The sequence below is a fragment of the Microplitis mediator genome, chromosome 1 (assembly GCF_029852145.1).
Source record: "Microplitis mediator isolate UGA2020A chromosome 1, iyMicMedi2.1, whole genome shotgun sequence".
Lineage (NCBI taxonomy): Eukaryota > Metazoa > Arthropoda > Insecta > Hymenoptera > Braconidae > Microplitis > Microplitis mediator.
The window spans coordinates 21,772,129-21,793,201 of record NC_079969.1 but is presented as its reverse complement, the minus strand read 5'-3'; the positions used below and the strand labels follow the sequence as shown (position 1 = coordinate 21,793,201).

Genomic DNA, 21,073 nt, shown 5'->3' with positions numbered 1-21,073 from the left:
CATGTGCTTAGAAGTAAAGTGCATAAACCGAGAAAACCACGTGGAGACGTCAGATTGACTGGATTACATGCAAAGCTCTAATCATTTAACTAGACAATACACATTACGTACACAACATACGTACAATCGAGTAATTGTTACTCATTGTCAGTGAAAATTTTACAAGACTCGATTGTTTTAGTATTGCTAATTGTTATTGACGATGACACCTTTAATTATTTTACTCTTCATTATTATTCATATCACGTTTATCTTATAAATTATTTTTATTAATTTTATTCATATATATTGGAATTCAGTTAAATATACCAGACTTATTTTTCCGAAATTTAATGATCACCGTGTAAAAGGAAGATCTTACTCATTACTTTCTTCGAAATGTCGAAAAATAAATAAAAGTATTTTTCTTTATCCCTTAGTCGAAAGTACGCACTTCCCTCCCTAATTTTAAGGCCTAAAGTCTCATTTCCCTCTCCTAGTGGAGTTACACGCGCCCCACTTACATCGCCGGGAGCAAAAAATTTTTTCGTGCCTACGGAAACAGCCGGCTGCTGCCATCTACTGAACGTCTACCACTTTATCAATAACATTTTTGACGATAACATCATAGATCGTTGCTTTATTTATATGTACGTCAGTGTTTTTTGTGTCTCGTTGTTTGTGATATTTTAAGTAAACAGTGTACTTGCAATAATGAAATGACTGAAAAAGTATCATCTTATGACTCTATGGACGAGGATGAGGTGATAAAAGATTTTGATGCAGAGGCGAGGTTAATTATTGAAAGTTTATGTATTCATTTATATATTATTTATTGGCAGGAAAAAAATCTTGTTCATAGGCATAAATTTATTTCTTTCGAAAAAAAATAATTATTTTTTATTTTTATTTTTTATAAGTATAATTATGTCTTTTTTTTTGTTTTGTTTTTGATGCCTGCCCCCGCCGACCAGACGCACTCGCTTCGCTCGTGCTTTCAAATGTCGCGGGGCAGGCATCAAAAACGCAACAAAAAAAAAAAAAGGAGACGGAAAAAAATTAAAGTTTTATGTATGTCCGAAAGAGGCGCGTCAATAGGGAGCAAATAAAAAAAACATGGCCGACCTGTCAGCTGAAGGCAGAACGTGGTTGTGTTGTTTATAGTATTCAAAAATGTAATTAATAAACGTACTTTCGACCAGGTATAAAGAAAAATCGTATACACCACACGGGAAGATAGTTAAAAGCCCTGCCCTGTGTGTCATGATGCCCTCGGCTTCGCCTCGGGCATCATATCACACAGGGCAGGAATTTCAACTTTCTTCCCTTGTAGTGTAATATACTATTTCAATTTCTTTTTTTCGCGGATTGAAAAAAAAATACTGCGATTATTTAAAATAATAATTTTTTTTTTTAATTACTTTCAAATTTCAAATAACTCGACTTTAATAATCACTTTGTTTAGAAACGAAAATTTCAAAATTTACTTTTTTTTTTAAATCTGGCGGATCAAAATTACTTTAATTTTCATGTGAGTTTCGAATCTCATAATAAAATACTACTTGAAAACATAAATTTTTGAATGCCGTTTTTAAAAAGAAAACTTATTAGAAAATTATATTGCAGCGCGATAAGAAATCTAAAATACTCGAAGTATATGAAAATATTTTGAAACCTAAAATATTTATCTTCAAATCTGACGTGATAAAAATAATCTAGTAGCATAAGAATACTCATCGAGTAAAAATTTAAAAAAAATTACGATGACTTTCTACAAGTAATTTATAATTTTTAATCCTAACTATTAAAGTTAATCATTATTGGATACTATAAAAAAATATGTATAATTATGATGAAAACCGCGATGTGTCAGACAAGTTAACAAGAAAAAAAAAAACTAATTACTATAATCAAACCTTTAATTTCCACAATATGAGCATCATATTCACTACGACTCCTTACATATTCTATTTTGGATGACACATTCTGGAAGCTTTGATTCCGATACTCAGTGTACCACTCACTAGAAACTTTTTCATCAGTTTCGGCAGTCTGAAGGCTGTCTCTCGACAAATTTTCTTCAGATGGAAATTTAGTAAAGGACATAACAGAGCTTGATTTGCTTCCCTGCATTCCATGGCTCTGATAAGCCGAATCCAGTGCATGTTCTTCACTAGGTGTCCTGCTGGCCTCAGAAAGTCCCGATCTCGTCGAAACAATCTCCTTGACACTTTTTCTTACGGTTATTTTTTCAAATTTAACCACCTTGGCGCCATTTAATTCGCCCTCTTCAACCACTCGCTCAAAGGACTCTTCAAAAGAGCTGTCACTAGTTCGCGATGATGATCTACGTGGTATCGGTGATGGTGAACGGTCAACAAGGTCTTCTGTGCTAGCACTACGTCCCTGAGACCAAATATTTTCAAAAAAGTTTACACGGTCTCTTAGCCGGCCTCCACGTGGTGTTCGCGGACTACCTGCCGGTTTAGGATTCTCACCCTTGGGCGGGGTCTGTCGTGACATATTTTTTTGGTCCTTCTTTTAGACTCAGGTAAACATGGATTCTTTTCTCCTTATGACTTACGTCACCTTCCAACTAAACATCCTTTTTTAAAACACTAATCTTGTATACTTGATAAATATTTTTTTTTTTCCACAAGATTTAAAAACGATACTCCAATTTATTGTCTGACAGTAAACTTATTAAATATAAATATATTTAAAATAATTATATATCAACAATTTATTATGAATAATTATACTTTAAAATATAAATATATAATTTCAAATAAAACGCACTAAAGCCGGTTCAATACCAGCTGCGATGTCGCAGTCAATAAGAATAATTTAAAAAATAAAAATATGTTTTTAAAAATAATTAAAATTTGATAAATTTTTAAATTCACTCAAACAATTAAAATTTAAAATCACTTATAATTTAATAATATAAATTTATAAATATATAAACTCGATAACACTAACATATATTATATTTTTAATTTTTTATGCACTAAAGTGTCAATAAAAATAAGACGTCGGCTTATTAAAAAACAAAAATTAAAATTTATTAAAAAACATTAAATTTAAAAAATAAAAATGACGTGTATGGAATGTACGTGGAGCTCTGACGAGCGCCGGTTCGATACTGAACGTGGACAGGCAAGTCTGATGCCGGCATAGGCACTCCAATACATGGGAACCTTTTGTAGATGTGATACAACATACAATCGCGAGGTTACAGGATTATTGTATTGGTGAACAAGAACACTAAAGCAACATCACCACCGTCGTTAAATCGGCTCCGTGGAGTCGCAACCACCTCGCCAAGAGGACACCTACAACCTACACGATCAATCTTTTTATCCTCAGGATCCTACGCCTGCTACCATTTTTTTTTTATATTTTATTTTATTTATTTATTTTTTTTTTTCCACCAAATTCTGTAACTTTCGTTGAGTTCAGAGCCAGAATATCTTAAGGTCATACTTCAGTGACAGTAACATTTATGATTAAATAAGATTATATATATAAATATGTAAATAAATAATAAATATGTATATAAGATAAAAGGTATTATAATTGATTAAATTATAATGATAAATAAATTTTTTTTTCTACGAATATTTATTTAAATTTTTTGAATTAACCCGCGATAAAAATATTTTTATTATCATTTATTTAATTTTTCTATACAAAAAAAAATTAAATTTGACCTAAAAAAAAATTTTAATTTTTTTGTAATCAAAAATAAAATGAATAAAACGGATCCTGAAGGCGTGGTCAAGCGAAATTGTGTAAGAGCCCAATTCAAATGAATTGTTAGCTCCCTATGTGCGAATTTATACATGTGTATTATATCTTAAATCTTAGACAATATTTAACACATGTCTGATATGTCTACCATGTAAGATTGTGGTTTCCTGGGCAATTTATTTTTTTTAAACTTACTATGACTACGTCATCTGTTTTTACATTCATTACTAAATTACTAAATTACTCCAATGTCATAATTATTTATTTTATTTTATTTGGCACAATGTGATAATAAATGTTAATTAACTTTAAAAATATTTCCAAACTTGACACATAAATTTATATATATATATATATTTATATATTGAATTACTTATGTCGATAGAGATTTTATAAGCTATTTATTTCGATACCGATTTCGATATCGCTTATCGTTTAAAAAAATTGTTTCGCGATTACAATTTATGACACGTTATCTCGTTTACTATATATATATATATATATATATATATATATATATATATATATATATATATATATATATATATATATATATATATATATATATATATATATATATATGAGTATTCATAGAATTTTTTTCTATTGTCCTCAGTCAGAAAAAATTTAATTACTTTCTTTATCTAAAAAAATTTTTCTAATCAATATTTAAACTAATTTCTATCTCAGATGATACTAAACCAATAATTATCAAAAAAAATACTCATTAAATATAAATTTATAATCAACAATTATCAAGTGAACTAAATATTTTCTTACTAAATCAATTGATTACTTATATTTTTTAAATAAATAAATTAAAAGTAGTAAAATAAATATTCAATTTATTTTTTTAACAATTAACATTAAAAATAAATATTTCATCTTTTATTTGACCTATTAAAAAACATTAATACTTTTTTTTATGCCATTAAATTAACATAAGCGAGGTCAGATCGTCATCGCATTGAATCGTATCTGATATTTATTTCATTTCATTTCATTTATTTTATTTTATTTTACTAATAATTACATAATTTTAACATCAATATACTTATATCTAATTGTCTGTCGTAAATAAAAAAAATTTATTTGCACTTTATAATTGGCTTAATAGACTGCAGATCAAAGTAAGCGCAGTGTAATTTCAGGACACATGAAGCGCGAATAAATTTAATGGAAATAAATATGTGAATGGCTGGAAGCAGGTGCCCGTCATCTCTATTTATAAACAGACTTATCGTCTGCATAGTATGTACTATGTACTATATATGTTTTATAGACATTACACATTAACATTACATTACGTTATACATGTACTAGACCACTCAACACCAGCAAATCTTTTAGTATTCTCATTCCCCTCATGGTTAAAACTTAACTGTTACGTAATCTGTATCCTCTTCCACCCACCTGTTTCTTAAATATTATTCTACGCAATATTTTTGTACTTTGGCACACCAGACAACACACTTTTAAACATCTTTAAATACTTATGTTCAGTTTCATTACATTTACTACTAGTAATAATAATAACTTGTCATTTTTTTTTTGTTTCATTTCATCGAGTGCATTTTCATTCATTTAATATTCGCCAAGATCATTTTATATTATCGTAAAATGTTTAGTATAATGATCAAAATGACTGACTGAATGTAAGTTATATATATGTATACATAAATGTATGTAAGAGGCGCTAAAATAACTACTGACTTACACAGTGAGTTTGACAAGTGGGTCAAGACTTAGATATTGCGTAGGTGAAACTTGTAATCAATGCAAAAATATTTGTCAAATAAAGTATATTGTATAGTTCTTATTTTAATATGTAAATATAGTCGTTAAAACAATTAGTAGGGTTTTTAACTCCGGCTATCAAAATTGATAATTTTCAAGAATAGGGAAATTACACTGACAAATTTGCGGAGTAAACGCGGACTAAATCCGGAGCGGATGCCTGTATATTTACTCTGTAAAAAATTTTCGGAGTGAACGATAATTAAGTCCGGAGTGAATGAGGAGCGGATGACTGTTTATTTATTTAATTTCCTTGGAGAAAAATTCGCTCCGATGGGGAGTTTGTTTTAAATTGAAACTCCGAATTGGAGTGAACGCGGATTTAAATGAAATTCGCAATCACTACGAATTCACTCCCGATTTTTTACAGTGCATTTAATCCCCTTGGAGTAAAACTCACTCTGAAGGGGAGTTTATTTTGATATTAAAATTCCGAATCGGAGTGAATGCGAATTTAAATAAAATCCAGATCACTCTGAAATTACTCATCTTAAAAAAAACTCCCTATTTACTCCATATGTGGAGTGATTTTTTCTAAAACTCCAGAACTCCGAGTGACGGAGTGAATTGAGATTTAAATAAAATCCGCAATCACTCCGAATTCTCTCCCGAATTTTCGCTGTGTATTGGCTTCGGTCTGATTTTCAAAAATCGAATTTTCATCAGATCTCGATGTTTTGAGGTCCTTGGAAAGCTATTTTGACTATTTCCGGTTGACGTTCACGTGTGATTGTGTGTGAGAAGGGAGCACAGGGTCAACCGTTTTTCAAATTTTTTTTATTTTACTGATCAATGTGATTGATAGTTAAGGTAGAGGTACCGATTTTTCCACTTCAGGACCAGTTTTTGACACTTCGAAAATTTAAATTAAAAAATTTGTAAATGACCTATAGACATAACTAATCTTTAAAATGTGTACAAAGATACTTTTATTACACAATGCAAGTTTTTTTGTTATACTTTTCCGTTAGTTAGAATAAAGTATAAAGTGTTCAAAGCTGTAGTAGTGGCCGCAAATGATACTTCTACCATTAGTAATAAATATGTTATTATAAGTATTGACTGACCTTGTAGTAACGTGATAGTAGCTTGATATTCCGCCAGTTTTTCGTCAACGTAATCTTGACTTTGACTGGCAATGATCTCAGCTGTGCTGGGACCGCTGTCTTCATCATCACCGTAAATGGTCGGTTCTAGTGGGACACCGACGTATTCATAATCACCGGTACGATATGGCGCTATTAGATATTCTGGTGGTCCACATGGTACTGGTGATGTGCGATAATTTTGATCTCTGACACGTTCCATTGGACTCTATTTTTAAAAAAATAAAAATAATTTTTTAAAAATCCCGCGGATTATTCGAGCGATTGATACTTTTTGAGGAAAAAACAAAATACCTTTGGGAAGTAAAATTATTTATAAAAGACTGAAGCTGGGATTTTCTTTGGAGTACGGGGATATTTATTTTGAGAGAATTGACTGTATTAATTACCTGTGGTATGTAAGGACGAGGCGCAGCGTTTCCAGTAGAAACGGGCGACGGCCAACGAGGTCTTGGACACTGAATAAGTCCTGGAGGTGGTGGACCTCCACCAAAAACGGGCGACATACCCGGGGAGATTGGCATACCGATGGGCACAGGACTCATCGGGTGCATCATACCCGGGTAAGTTAGTGGCGAAATCGGGTGATGAATTGGCGTGAATGGGCCACGAGATCGCACGCTCGGTGACTGTGACATTGGTGTTGGGCTGAATGGCGATGCTGGACGAAATGGACTCGGGTTTGTTGGATTTGAAGGCCACCCTGGACCTCCCGGTCCACGTGGATTTTGCGACATTTTTTTACTTTGCTTATTTATTTTTTACTTTTTTATTTTGATTTTGTCTCGACTCATTGCTGTAATAATTTATATTATAAATATTAATTTTTATTTTTAAAATACTGAGTAATGAATAATTTTTTAAATGAAAATATATATTTGTCACTTGGACTTTGATACAATTAATTTCATGCTTACAAATTTTTTTTTCATTAATTTACAATAATAACATTATCGTGATGACTATCAGTCATTATGATAACAAATTTTTTATAGAACTGAGTAAATATTTTTTTCATCGTTTATTATTTTACTTATTTTTAATACGAGGTAAATAATTTTAGTGAAACTTTTTTTTTCATTTTAAAAAATAGAAAAATAGCGAATACAAAAATAAATTATTTTATAATTAATGTGAGTAATATTTGTTTACTAATTAAATTCTCAAAATTTTCGTCAACGAAATATGAAAATAACGTCCACGTTTATGAAAAAAGCTTCGTCAGCTCAGTAATTAATAATTTAGAAATTTTCAAGCTGTGAATTTTGAAAACTCTTCTTTTGACTTTTCACGCCTATTTCACTCCCATTTTTCTTAATTAATCATCTCTCTTTCAAAATCATCAGACGAGGGACTGAACCAGTAAACGCCTATACTTTTCCATTCTTTTATATATTGAAAAATTTTTTAAAATACAATTTAATTTTAAAATTTTAATATTTAAAAATTTTTTTTTTCAAATCTACTTCATTTTTCCGAAAATAAAAAAAAAAAAATTTTTTTCCATGACTTAAAAAATATAATTTTTGGACAATAAATAACACCGGCACACAAAAAAAAATAAGTTCTCTGTACTTTTGACGGGACCGATTTATTCCCATGTATTTTGACCCGCTGAATCCGAATCCGAGGCCCGTTTAACCCGTACACCCTCAGATTTTTAGAAAACTTTGAAAAACCTCAAAAATACACAAAAATCGACCGTTTTTTAAATTGATAAATTTTTTTAACCCTAACTAAACATGATTTTTATGTATTTCGGTCCTCCACATACTAACCTGAAGTTTATTTAAAACATTAGCCATTTAAAGTCTGAGTAAATTCCAAAAAACCCCAAAAAATTGCAAAAAAGCAAAAAAATTCTTAGTATTGTGATGAAAAAAATTTTATAGGGCTAAATAAATAATTATTTTCATGTATGTTTATCTGTCACATATAATTCTCGAACATCCATGGCTCAGACATCTCTAAAATTTTAAATAAATGGCAAAAATTCCCAAAAAATCGAAAAAAATAAAATTTGGTATAACAATAATCAATTTTTAAATCGAAATAAATAAAAGAAATCATATTGTTCGATCTGTGATATATATATAAAAAATATTTTGGCTTAAACCATAAAAAAATTTTAATATGCTTCAAAAAATTTTTTTCATCACAACACTAAGAATTTTTTTGCTTTTTTGCAATTTTATGGGGTTTTTTGGAATTTACTCAGACTTTAAATGGCTAATGTTTTAAATAAACTTCAGGTTAGTATGTGGAGGACCGAAATACATAAAAATCATGCTTAGTTAGGGTTAAAAAAATTTATAAGTTTAAAAAACGGTCGATTTTTGTGTATTTTTGAGGTTTTTTAAAGTTTTCTAAAAACCTGAGGGTGTACGGGTTAAACGGACCTCGGATTCGGATTCAGCGGGTCAAAATACATGGGAATAAATCGGTCCCGTCAAAGGTACAGAGAACTTATTTTTTTTTGTGTGCCGGTGTAATTTCTTGCACGAAGAAATTTTTTCTACTCCTAATAAAATTTTTGTTTTTAATTCATAAAGCGAAAATTTCCTTAGCGCAAAAAATCCTTTTTTATAACTGCTGCCTTTAAAGTTCAATATTCGAGCGTCGTGTGGCGCGAGTAAAATAGGTCTTTCTCTCGATAGCTCGACGAAACTATAGAACGATGTCGAAAAATCAGCTGTTGGACTTTTCAGCATGATTTTACTGTGCTGAAAAGTAATTGCCTATAGGAAATGTATACAAATTACCTAGCAACCGTCGTTCACTCGAGTTAGAAAAAGATAGTGATACTTTTTTCTCCATATACTCCTACTGTCGCATTTATCCTGAAATTCGCACATGCGCAAATAGAAAGACGACAATTGGAAACCTGCATAGTGATCATATGTTTCTTATTCTTATTGAATATCATAACTTGTGTGTTTGTATTGTGAAAATAATATTATTATCATATTATTAATCGTTCAATAAAAATTTTCACATTATTAAAAACAGTCAGAGATTTTAATTAATAAAATTAATAAACTAATTAATAGAATTCAATTGAAAAATAAAACATGAATAGATTGTTATTATTTACACTTGTACAATTGTTTATATTTAGAAGGTAATTTTTTATTCTCTAAATGATTGAATTCCTCTCGATTAAACTTTAAAGGCAGTCGTTATAAAAAATATTGTTCGATACAAAGGATTAAAAAGAGGGATACGGTATGCATGTATTGTCAACACTCGTCTAGGGATATGTTACATTCACAACGAGAACTCGTACCTACATCTCTCTCGCACTTGCTTCGCTCGTGCGAGAAAGATGTATGTACTCGTTCTCGTTGAGAATGCGGCATAACCCAAGACTTGTGTCGCCAATCCAAGCATGCCGCAAACCCTCTTTTTAATCCTACGTATCGAAAATAGCTATTTTTCTGTTTAGGTTAAAAAAAGTATATTTTTCTTAGGGTCTCCATTTTGTCTCGAGTCCTCATTATGCCGGCAATTTTAAATTCAAACAATCATTAAATTCATTGCTCATGTTCATTCACTAGACCACTTACCCAATAAATTTATAACATCAAAATTCTAGAAAAACTTTTCATGCTCTTTAGCTTAAAATAAACTAGAGTGAAAAAAAAAAATACACCTATTAAGTCAAATTTAAATAAAATTCCCTTAAGTATAGACTGTAACAAAATTTTTGGGCTCGATGTACTGTTAATAACTCGGTGTAAAAATTTTCGTTAAAAATTACACCAAATATCGCATTAAATTTAGACAGTATAAATTAAAAATTTTTATACCGTCAAACGTATAGATGTGTAATTTATGATACTGTGAAAAGAGCGGTGTTAAAAATGAACTCAATTTATCACCGCGCGGTGTTAGAATGAATTATCACCGGAATAAGCGGTGTTATTTGGCGGTGCTAAAATATCGGTGTTAAATCGGTGTCCAAAAAGAAAGTCCACGTATAGAAATTAGAAAAAAAAGTATTATATATAAAAAAATATAAAAATCTAACGAATATTATCTGGAGGAAATTTCAATTTTGCGATGTGCTTATTTAAGTAGTTGTTTATGTTATACATAATTTTACACAATTTTACACCCACTATTTCAATCACCAATAATTTAATTAATTAATAAAAAATACTATTTAACTGTAGAGATCAAGTAAGTAAAAATATTTACCAAGTAAAATATTTTCAACACCAAAAAATATTTTAACACCGGGAAATTTTTTTAATACCGGTAAAGAATATTCACACTGGCGGCAGTGTTATTTTAACACCGCTTTCAGTGTTGAAATTCAACACCAAAAATTTCAACACCTACACCGCCTGGACTTACCCCGATTTTTTTTACAGTGTAATTTTGCGTTAAGAAAAATAATCATAAAAATATTTAAACGTTCGAAATACTGTTTAATATCTAAATGAAATTAATGTAGTTATTGATTAAGTAGTTAAAAATATTTAATGATCGTTTAAAAGTAGATTACACCGTATTAAAATTACACGGATGCATAATTTACACTGTAATTTTACACTGCTCGAGAGTGTAAAAGTTATCGAGGGCCATTTTTACACTAAAATTTTTTCCATCGTAACAAAGCCGTACAACTAAACGCTTTATAAAATCCAAAAGATTTATAAATAATTTTATCCAGTAAAAAATAATGAACGATATTTAAATTTGTTTATCTTCGATAGGTTCAAACAGTGAAAGCTGTCTCAATAAATAAAGCATGGACTTGATTCACAGCTGTCACAATTTCTTGTCGCATGTTAAGATTATCTAAAAATACAAAGCTTTTAGTATTTAGGAATCGAGTTTAGTTCGTAACATCACATGTCTTTACCATTCAACTTTTATTTATAATTTTTTTATTGCACTTAAAAAATTATTTTATAGATGTAGAAAGGAAGTTTCGATTTAATTTTCACGGTCTGACAATTACTCTAAAACATTTTAAGAATCTAGACACAGTGAGAGATTTTCCGTTGGATATCTCGAGTAGGCCGTCTATATTTAGAATAACTTCTATTTTAATATACTTGTTACATGTGGAACTATTAGTCCGTCTTTTTATTCCCAATTCAGTTTAATATTTTAAATAAATATTTGCCGCTTTTAAATTATATCATTCGTTAAAATAATTATTGGCTGTCAAAAATTAAATAAATAATTATTTTAATCATCGCAATGTATATAAATTTATATAATTGTATCAATTGATTATGGATCAGTTAAAAAGTAAGTCGATGAAAATTGAGTCCGTTAATTTAGTGCCGACGGTTGTGGTAATTCCAAAAATAAAACTCGGCGAATCGAACTGAAATAGTCGAAAGAGGGATGATGTGAATGTGCGTGTGATGTCTCTTACTCGATCTGATGATTTTGTTAGAGTGACCGCCTTCGGTTAAATTCACAAATAAATATTCACAACTTTAAATATCATCCTATTGGGCAATCCTATTTGCTGACGAGAGTAACGACCAGATTATCCTTGTCACACTTTTTTCTTTTTTTAATTCATCCCGACGTTATACGGCATTACATAATAATGATAATGATAATGATTATTATTACATCAATAGGAGATAATTTTTTTTATTTTTATTGAGACCCGAAATCATTGATGTGTGCCAAAAAAAATAAACAAAATAAGTATTAAATAAAAACAATTGCGTACTCAATATAAATCCTCACGCAATCGGTCGACGAACTTTGACCCTCTTCTTTATAAAATTCACAAAACCAAAAAAAAAAAAAAAAAAAAAAAAACCTTTTCACTTACATAAAAAGTACACAAATAAATAAAATTCTATAAATGCACTAAACCACAGTATCAACTATAAAATATCGATAGCAAATGAAAAAATGATAAACAAAAATTGTAAGATAAAAATTAAGGGAAACAAGTCGAGCACTGAATCGAGCGATCGTTCGTTTTAAAAAAAAAAAAAAATAATTTAAAACGCCGGTTCACGCGGAGCAGCACGAACAGACTGACGATCCCTGGATCATTGGTCCAGGGTTGGATACCCGCGCGGGCGGTCGTCGGGACGCCGGATTTATATTTAACTTTGGCATCACTCGACATTCGACTTGGACTTATGTGTTATATAGCTACCACAGCATCATCGGAACCCACTGCTTACACTGCTGCCGTTTATCCTTCCTCATGGTTGTCATTATCAAACCTCTCCATCATAACACACTTCAATCGTCACCACTGAAATTTTCTCCACCTTCTCAACCTCTAAACTTCAATCTTTCTCTCGTACACAAATAACTTTTTTTTTCTCATTATCTTTATTTACTTTACAACAAAAAAATTAACTGTAATCTGCTAGACGAATAATTGACTCCATTCCACCAAAAATAATTGAACTTCGATTGCTGTCTAGGGTCATTATTGCTTTGCTGACCTCAAAGTGTCCTACAACCTTTTAAATTTTTTTTATTAATTTATTTAATTAATTAATTAACTAATTAAATAAATGAACTATTACTTTTTTATCTTTAATATTTATAACTTCAAGTGCTCCAGTACCAGAACCGCCAGCAAGAACATGTTCACCATACGGATCACCATCAAAATATTGAACTGCATAAAGAAATTCTCCATCTAAACTAGTCGGGCGATTTTCTGGTACGATAGTATCGATAAGTTTACCGGCTGTCATATCCCAGAGCTGGAGACTTCCTCGTACGACCCAGGACCCAGTGACAATCTGCGTGTCCTGCGGCATAATATTTTTTGAAAATTTAATTACTGTGAAATAATAAACTATTAACCTTGAGCTTAGTTCCTAAAGCTGATGAGTGAAACGAAAATAATGATGATGATAGTGATTTATTAATAAGCAACAGAAAATACTTGAAAGCTTAATGGATTCGGTGAGTTCACGGTTAATTTTAAACCAAATTTTGTATGTGTGTGTGAGGATTTTTTTATTGACTGTGCATATAATAGTCGCGGGCAAAGGAGACAGTTAATTTTATTTTATTGCAGCCGATGATCATTACTCACTCTAACGTCGATTGCATCGCCGCATATGTGCGGGCCTTTCATCACTTTTATTGAACCGCCGTCAACTCTTCTGTCCCATATCTGAATTTTAAAAAAATTTTTTTGGACTGATTATTGTTATTGAGTTGAATATTGTAGTTTTTTTTAACTTACACGTAATGTGTCATCCCAACCACCGGTAATTATTAAATTTTCATATATATGATGAAATTTAGCTGAAAATATCCGCATTCGATGATAATTATCAATATTTTCATCTGTTAAATCCGATTCATTTCTTTGATAAATGTGAATTATCTATAATATATGTTTTTATTAATTGCAATTATTAGATTTTTATTACATTAATTTATCACGGACTTTACTGGCACGAAAAAAAAAAAATAATAATTTAGATTTAAGGGGGACCACTAGTGTGACCACCTAAAAAAACGATGATTTTTGAGAATTTTATTAAAGAAAAATACAACATGGAATGTTTTACTGTTTTAAGGGTATATTTGTGAATATATGATGAATACAAGATAAATTTTTTGGACCAAAAAATTCAAAATTCAGCGAGTTATTCAAAAAAATTGAAATTTAACAATATGGTGGAGTTTTTAAAAAAAATTACATATTTTGCGCGAAAATTTGATTATTTTTGGTCTGCCAAAATTAAATTATTGATTCGATCGAAAAACTGGAGGTTTGTGGTACGTAGAAACATATGTAAAAGAAACTGCATTTGAAATCAAATCGATCGGATGATTTGTCTACGAGTTATAAATGCAGCAAATTTGAAAAATATATTTTCGAGAACCGATAAGCGGCTGCTCTTCAGATGGCTGTAATTCAAAAAAACTATTCGAGATATGCACTAGAAATTATAGTATGTTATTTTTGAAGGTATAGGCTATCGAAATATGCAAAAAAAAAAAATGAATTGATTTTTCAAAATTTCACACTAGTCTCCCTTAATTAGACTGTTGTAGATGTAATTTTTAAAAATACTTTAGATCTACGCTGATGTCAATAGATCGTTTGAGATCTGCATAGACAAATTTCAGATCTTAACTTTTTTGTAAATCGAAATGATGAATAATCCGTTCGATAATTGTTTTTTTTTAACTTAAGTCTCAACAGATTTAAATAATTAAGAAATTAGATTCAAAATTTAGGTCTCCGTAGATCGAAATTGTTTTTCCCCTAAATCCAAGTTATAATTTTTTTTTTTTATTCAACACTGCAGTGTATATAATTAATAAAAAAATAAGTAAAATTAACTTGATAAAATAAATATGAAAACAAAAAATATATATCAGTATCAAATGATTTATGTAATAAGAGTAAAAATTGATTTATTAATTACTTTAGCCGTTTGAGCGTCATAAAGTCTTAATGCAGCATCTTTTCCACCGGAAACAATAAATTTACCATCGACACTGACATCAATTGTATTTATCTCATTATTTGGCTCTGGATAAAATTTAAAAAAAATATATATATGTATATATTTGAATAAAATAAACAAAAATAAAAAATAATACCCGCAATGAAACGTGAAAATATATTTGTGTCAGTCATACACAAAAAAATATTTCCACAAGCACTTGAAGCATAAAAAATATTATCATAAATAGGATTAAAGCGACAGCACATGACAGGAAGTGACGTATCCAGGCCACTTCTTAATGTTGTACGTAATTCTCCATTTTCTCCGTTCCTTATCTAAATTATTTATATTTAACCACAAAAATATCTAACACGTGTTATGTATTAGAATCGAGACCCATTGAGCGAAACAAACCTGAATGGCACCAGTCCCGAATCCAGTAGCAATTATGTCGCCTCCAGGCGAATACTTAGCGCAGTATAATCCCCCAAAAGTCTCAGGAAACTTGACTTCATACATCAATCGCGCGTTATTTCGCGTGCTCGCGATACTCAGTCGCGTTTTTTCGAGCCATGAATGACGTCTTTGAGTCTCTTCTTCAGATATCCGCCGGTCTATCAAAAAATACGAGTCTCTTCTCGATGAGGCTCGCGATATACTAGAACTTGTGTCAGCTGTACTTGATTCATCTGCTACCAAAATAACCATCCAATAAAAAGTACAATTTATTTATTTATTAAATATTTATATAACCTATGGATTCTGTAATTCCAGTCATTGTTGATCGCGTTGAACTCGCTCGACTCCTTTCATTACTTTTTAACCGCGATCCATATTTTTTTGAATTATCCATCAATTTTTTTTTCAATTCCTTAAAAAAAAAAATTACTGATCAAAGTCTTAGCAATAAATTTATTTCTTACTAAAAAATCTAAATCTAAAACAAAAAAATATTTCATTTGTTTTTAAAATAAAACTATAACTTGTATTTTTTTTTTTTTTTTTTTTTCGTCAATAAAAATATTTAACGTAAAACATATTGAGGAAACAAAATAAAATGATTACAGTTTAAAATTAAATTTATTAATTGATAATACTAGCAAGTACCTCCGGTTAACACCGTGACAATCATCATTATTATCATTATTATCATCATCATCATCATCATCTTCTCATTGTCAATGACTACAGTAGACTAATATCAGATTCAGTACAGTGACAATTGACCAGTCAGTACACTCGTCCTCAGTTACCAGTAACAGCAACACAAAAACTAGTGATGTGTCTTTTTACATCGATTAATTTTTATCGTGCCTTCATCAGTTATTTTTTTTTTGTTTACCTCAGTTACAATATAGCTCCAGTCCACTCGGCGTGTAAGTCAACCAGTGATTCAATTATTTTTAATGATAATTTAATTAATATTTAATTAAATCGATTTAAAATATTGAATAATTTTATTAAAATGTCATAAGGAGATTCAAATAAAAATCAGTAGTGAATATATAAATATTTATATATAAACAATTTATTAGGTAGTTTATTGATTACTTATTGATGTTTCTATGTATGTATCTATATATAATTGATATTAAATTATTTAAATGTGGGTAATATTTTCCTGGACAAAATTTATCTCATTTAGTTTAGTTTAACGTTTACCGTTTATCCACTTAGTCTTTCATTTGTATCATCTTCACCAAGTGTCACGTCAAGTGATATATATACATATATATATATATATATTTGGGGTGTGCAAATCGTGTTTGATTCCAATCGAATAATTCGATAAAATTGAATTATTTGAAAAGTTATAAATAATTTAAAAAATTTAGTTCGAAAGTCGAATCGATATGAAGAGTTTGTAAGTTCGAACTATTCGCACACCCCTACGATATATCCGGGTAAAAATATTTGACCGAAAATACATCAAAAAAGGGCCGAATAGGCCCAAATTACGCGAAAACCATAGAATTTTCCCTAATTGCTATTAGCACAGTTTACTTTACAAAAGTTTCCTTGAATTTTTCGTCAAATGTCCGTCAACTTCGGGCTTTTCCGTTTTTGACGACAATTTGCATACAACTTGCTATACAATTTGACATAAATTAACTACCAGAACTAGAATGCAAATTCACTTCAAAAATTGTATACAAATTGTCGTCAAAAGTGGAAAAGCCCGAAGTTGACGGACATTTGACGAAAAATTCAAGGAAACTTTTATTGGGGGTCTTTTATAGTAAAAAGGATACCTCTAAATTGAGGAAAAATTAACCGCAAATTTTTCTTTCAAATTTTTGCTGTCAAATGTCAGCAAATTTCGGTAATTTCAATTGTCAAATTACTGTCAATTTCAAGCTAAAGTGGCTATTAGGGTTTTTGAAATCGGCCGAAAGTTGGCTGAAAATACGCGCCGAAATTTTTTTATTCTTAATATACAGGTCGAAAATTGACCAATAAATTAAGTCGGCCTATTTTCGGTCATAGTTTTTTTTTAACAATTGTAGAATTTGTTAAATTTTCAAGTTTTTGGTCAACAAAAAATGTTAATATTATTTTATTTTTTATTTTTTTACTTGAGTATATATACATATAAATATGTTTATTCATCTACTTATTTATTTAAATTTTATTTGCTCGAGCAGTATGTACCTTAAAAATAATTTCTCAATCAGTATGACGCATACATAAAAGATAAAACTCATAGAATTGATATTTTTTTACGGTTTTTAAAAAAGATCAAGAGCTCTGGAATGCAACATGGGTCGATAAGTTAAAGCGAGATTTGTTTTCTAAGTATGATAAATTTGCTAGACCAGCTCAGCATTACAATGTCACTCGTGTTTCTTTTGGTATGACCATTAATCATATCTCAGTGGTAAATATATTGATTTATTTTAAATTAAACTCATTGATTACGAAAATATAACAAACTTTTAATTTATAATTTTCATTTCTTAGGAAGAGTTTAAGTCGGCCATTAGTGTACAAGGATGGATTCGAATGGTGATTTAAAAACTTATTAATTAATATCGTAAATAAAATTCTACTACTTGACATCGTTTTTAATATTTTATTTATTATTCAAATCTACACTTTTTGAGTCGAGTATAAAAAATTCTAGTTTTATTTTTATTTTTTTTTATCTCAAATTTATCGTAAAAAAACAAATTAATTTTAAAAATAAAATTTCAAATTTTCTAATCCCGGATTGAAAAATTCGAACTTCATTTGAATTCTAATGAAATTAAAAAATTATTACGATCCATCGATTTTTTCTCTTGACAAAATTTTTAATTTAAACTTTTTTTTTTTTTTAATTTAATTAAAAAAAAAAATTATCCAAAGGTTTGGACGGATGATAAACTAAAATGGAATGCATCAAATTATGGCGGGTTACAAAAACTTCAAGTAGGTAATCACGAAGTATGGCAACCAGATATAATTCTTTATAACAGGTATTAATTTAATTAACCAAATAATCAATTTATTTATTTAAAAAAAAAAATCTCAAATTAATTGAAATCGTAGCATAGCTGTATCGTCAATTGAACATTACGGAGACACGCTTTGCCATTTATTCGAAGACGGAACTGTCTTCTGGGTACCACCGACTCATTTCCTAGCTCTCTGCGACTTAGACCTTCGACTCTGGCCCTTTGACACCCAAACTTGTCAGCTGAAACTCGGATCGTGGTCATACTCAGGCAATCAAATCGACTTGAGACTCACTAATCATTCCCTCGAGGATACTGTTAATCTATCAGACAATACGGAGTGGCGGTTAGTTGAAGTAACGAGGCTCCGTAATATCACCACTTATGAATGCTGCAAAGATGAGCCGTATATTTATCTATTATTTACGCTGACTATTAAAAGAAATGCTCCGATTTATAGTTCAGTATTTCTTGCGCCCGCAGCCGGTAAAAATTTTTTTTTATTTAATCTTTAAATTTATGAACTTTAGATAATTCCTTTCGACATCAAATATTTTTTTAATTTAATAAACTTTTTTTTATAGCCATAGTCATTATGTGTCTGGTTAATTTTTGGTTACCAGCACAAAGTAAAGAAAAATTATTACTGTGCGGTATAAATGTTATTGTGATATCATTATTTTTAATTTATTTTGGATATAGAATACCAGCCCATTCAACAAATTCACCATTACTCGGTAATTATTTTTTTTTTAAATAACGGTCTACTTTTAATTTTTTTGTAAAAATCCAACGAAATTTTTAAACTTTTCAAACTTTTGTAATTTAAAAATTAAAATTTTCAAATATTTTTTTTTTTTTTTATTACATCATAAAAAATTTGGAGTGAATTCGGAGTGATTACGGATTTTATTTTAATCCGAATGCACTCGGAATTCCGGAGTTTTACAAAAAATTACTCCGCATACACGGTAAAAAATTTCGGTGTAAAAATGGACCCAGAAAACTTTACACGGCCGTGTAGTGTGAAAAAATGGTGTGAAATTCTCGCGGTGTAAATTTTCGAATCGTGTAATTTTAACACGGTGTAATTTACTTTTTTACACCATTCGAAAATTTAAATATTTTTATGATTAATTTTCTTAACGCAAAATTATTATGAATTGTACATTTACACGTTTGGCGGTGTAAAAATTTGAAATTCACACCGCCTAAATTTAATGATAGTAAAGTTAGCAGACATTTGAAATTAAAAAACATTTTTTTTAACAGATAAATAATGAAAAAAATATATTTTTAAAAAAATGCACATGTCGGAAATTTCATAAACTATACGTGCAATGTTTCAAAATATTTTTTTAAATATTTATTTTTTTGTTAAAAACAATCCAAAAATTTTTAAATGTCTGCTAACTTTATTCTCATCTAAATTTAACACCGAATTTGTTGTAATTTTCACACCAAAATTTTCACACAGGGTCCAAAAAATTTTTTACAGTGTATGGAGTAAATAGGAAGTTTTTTGTCAGATGAGTGATTTCGGAGTGTTCTAGATTTTATTTAAATCCCCATTCACTCTGATTCGGACTTTTAATATTAAAATAAACTCTCATTCGGAGTGAACTTTACTCCGTGGACATAAAATAAAAAAACAGTCATCCGGATTTAATCCGAGTTCACTCCGCAATTTTTTTACAATGTAATCAAAATTTTTTACTTGAAAATAAAAATTGTTAATTATCAAGATCTCAGTTATTAAATTTAAATTCGTAGAGACAAAAATCATGACCCTGACTGACTCGTAAAAATATTTTCTATATTTATTAAACTTGAACCGAATTTACAAAGTCTATAAAATAAACGACTAGATCATTTATTTCTGATTGATTGATTAATTGATTGATTGGTCAAATTTAACGAGTAATTTATTTTACAGTAAGCTTCTACAGTGGCTGTCTATATCAAGTGACAATATCTCTAGTTATTTCAGCCATAGTAATAAACTTATCGCGGAGGCCATACTGCCGACCACTCCCACGACATCTAAAAAAAATAATAGTCGGCTGGCCTGGAAGATATTTAGGTCTTTCGGATCTCATCCAAGCGGTTTGTCCATTAAATAAATATATACATTATCATTGTCATCAAGACTTACTCAGTCTTTATTTATTACAGTTCTTTCGCTATTAATTATAGATTCAATCGGAGTACACTGCTGGCGAGCAAGAACTAAGAGAAAGTCAAGGCGTTGATTCGTCATCAGTCTACGCGTCAAATTTGATATCCACGTGCACAGAAAACGGTGATCGTGAGAACATAATATCATCCCCAGTTAATGTCACTCAATTGGAGTGGGTCCTAGCAGCGACGGCTATTGATCGCTTATCATTTTTATTCTTCTCAAATATTTTCATTATTATGGCAATCACGTGTCTCTCATAAAGGTCACTAATTTTTTATTTTTATTTTTTTTATCTTATTGTTTTTTTGTATCTTCATCGTTAATAATTGATAGTCTATTAAATTTAATCGGTATTCAAATATTTTATTACCTTACAACAAAAATATATTTAGATAA

General features: G+C 29.7%; 3 protein-coding genes across 15 annotated transcripts in view; 1 reads left to right on the top strand and 2 right to left on the bottom strand.

Moving 5' to 3' along the window:
* The window catches only part of LOC130674540 (muscle-specific protein 300 kDa), an 80,399-nt gene extending 72,968 nt beyond the window's left edge, over nt 1-7,431 (bottom strand). For 7 of the 12 annotated variants that reach the window (XM_057479896.1, XM_057479918.1, XM_057479926.1 and 4 more), the window contains exon 1: nt 1,896-2,567. In XM_057479896.1, coding sequence (XP_057335879.1) covers nt 1,896-2,502 — 607 coding nt within the window. In that variant the 5' untranslated portion in view covers nt 2,503-2,567. Of the gene's footprint in view, nt 1-1,895; nt 2,617-6,596; nt 6,844-7,024 lie in introns of those variants that run through there. The other 5 variants (XM_057479980.1, XM_057479988.1, XM_057479904.1 and 2 more) reach the window with 4 other exon arrangements.
* On the top strand, nt 745-21,072 carry LOC130674615 (neuronal acetylcholine receptor subunit alpha-5-like). 2 transcript variants are annotated; one of them, XM_057480008.1, is made up of 8 exons: nt 745-772; nt 17,797-17,936; nt 18,020-18,064; nt 18,407-18,516; nt 18,590-18,981; nt 19,080-19,232; nt 20,432-20,601; nt 20,692-21,072. In XM_057480008.1, the coding sequence occupies exons 1-8, from the start codon at nt 760-762 to the stop codon at nt 20,935-20,937; spliced, it is 1,269 nt and encodes a 422-aa protein (XP_057335991.1). In that variant the 5' UTR covers nt 745-759; the 3' UTR covers nt 20,938-21,072. The 2 variants fall into 2 exon arrangements, with proteins under 2 accessions (XP_057335991.1, XP_057335982.1); XM_057479999.1 differs by lacking the exon at nt 745-772 and adding an exon at nt 16,252-16,434.
* LOC130674627 (uncharacterized) lies at nt 12,959-15,983 on the bottom strand. The gene is made up of 8 exons (XM_057480019.1): nt 15,812-15,983; nt 15,473-15,747; nt 15,213-15,393; nt 15,035-15,141; nt 13,837-13,980; nt 13,684-13,764; nt 13,163-13,393; nt 12,959-13,096 (listed from the first exon to the last, which is right to left on the bottom strand). Exons 1-8 carry the CDS (start codon nt 15,909-15,911, stop codon nt 12,986-12,988), a joined length of 1,230 nt encoding a protein of 409 aa, XP_057336002.1. The 5' UTR covers nt 15,912-15,983; the 3' UTR covers nt 12,959-12,985.
* Nucleotide 21,073: the final 1 nt, after the last annotated feature.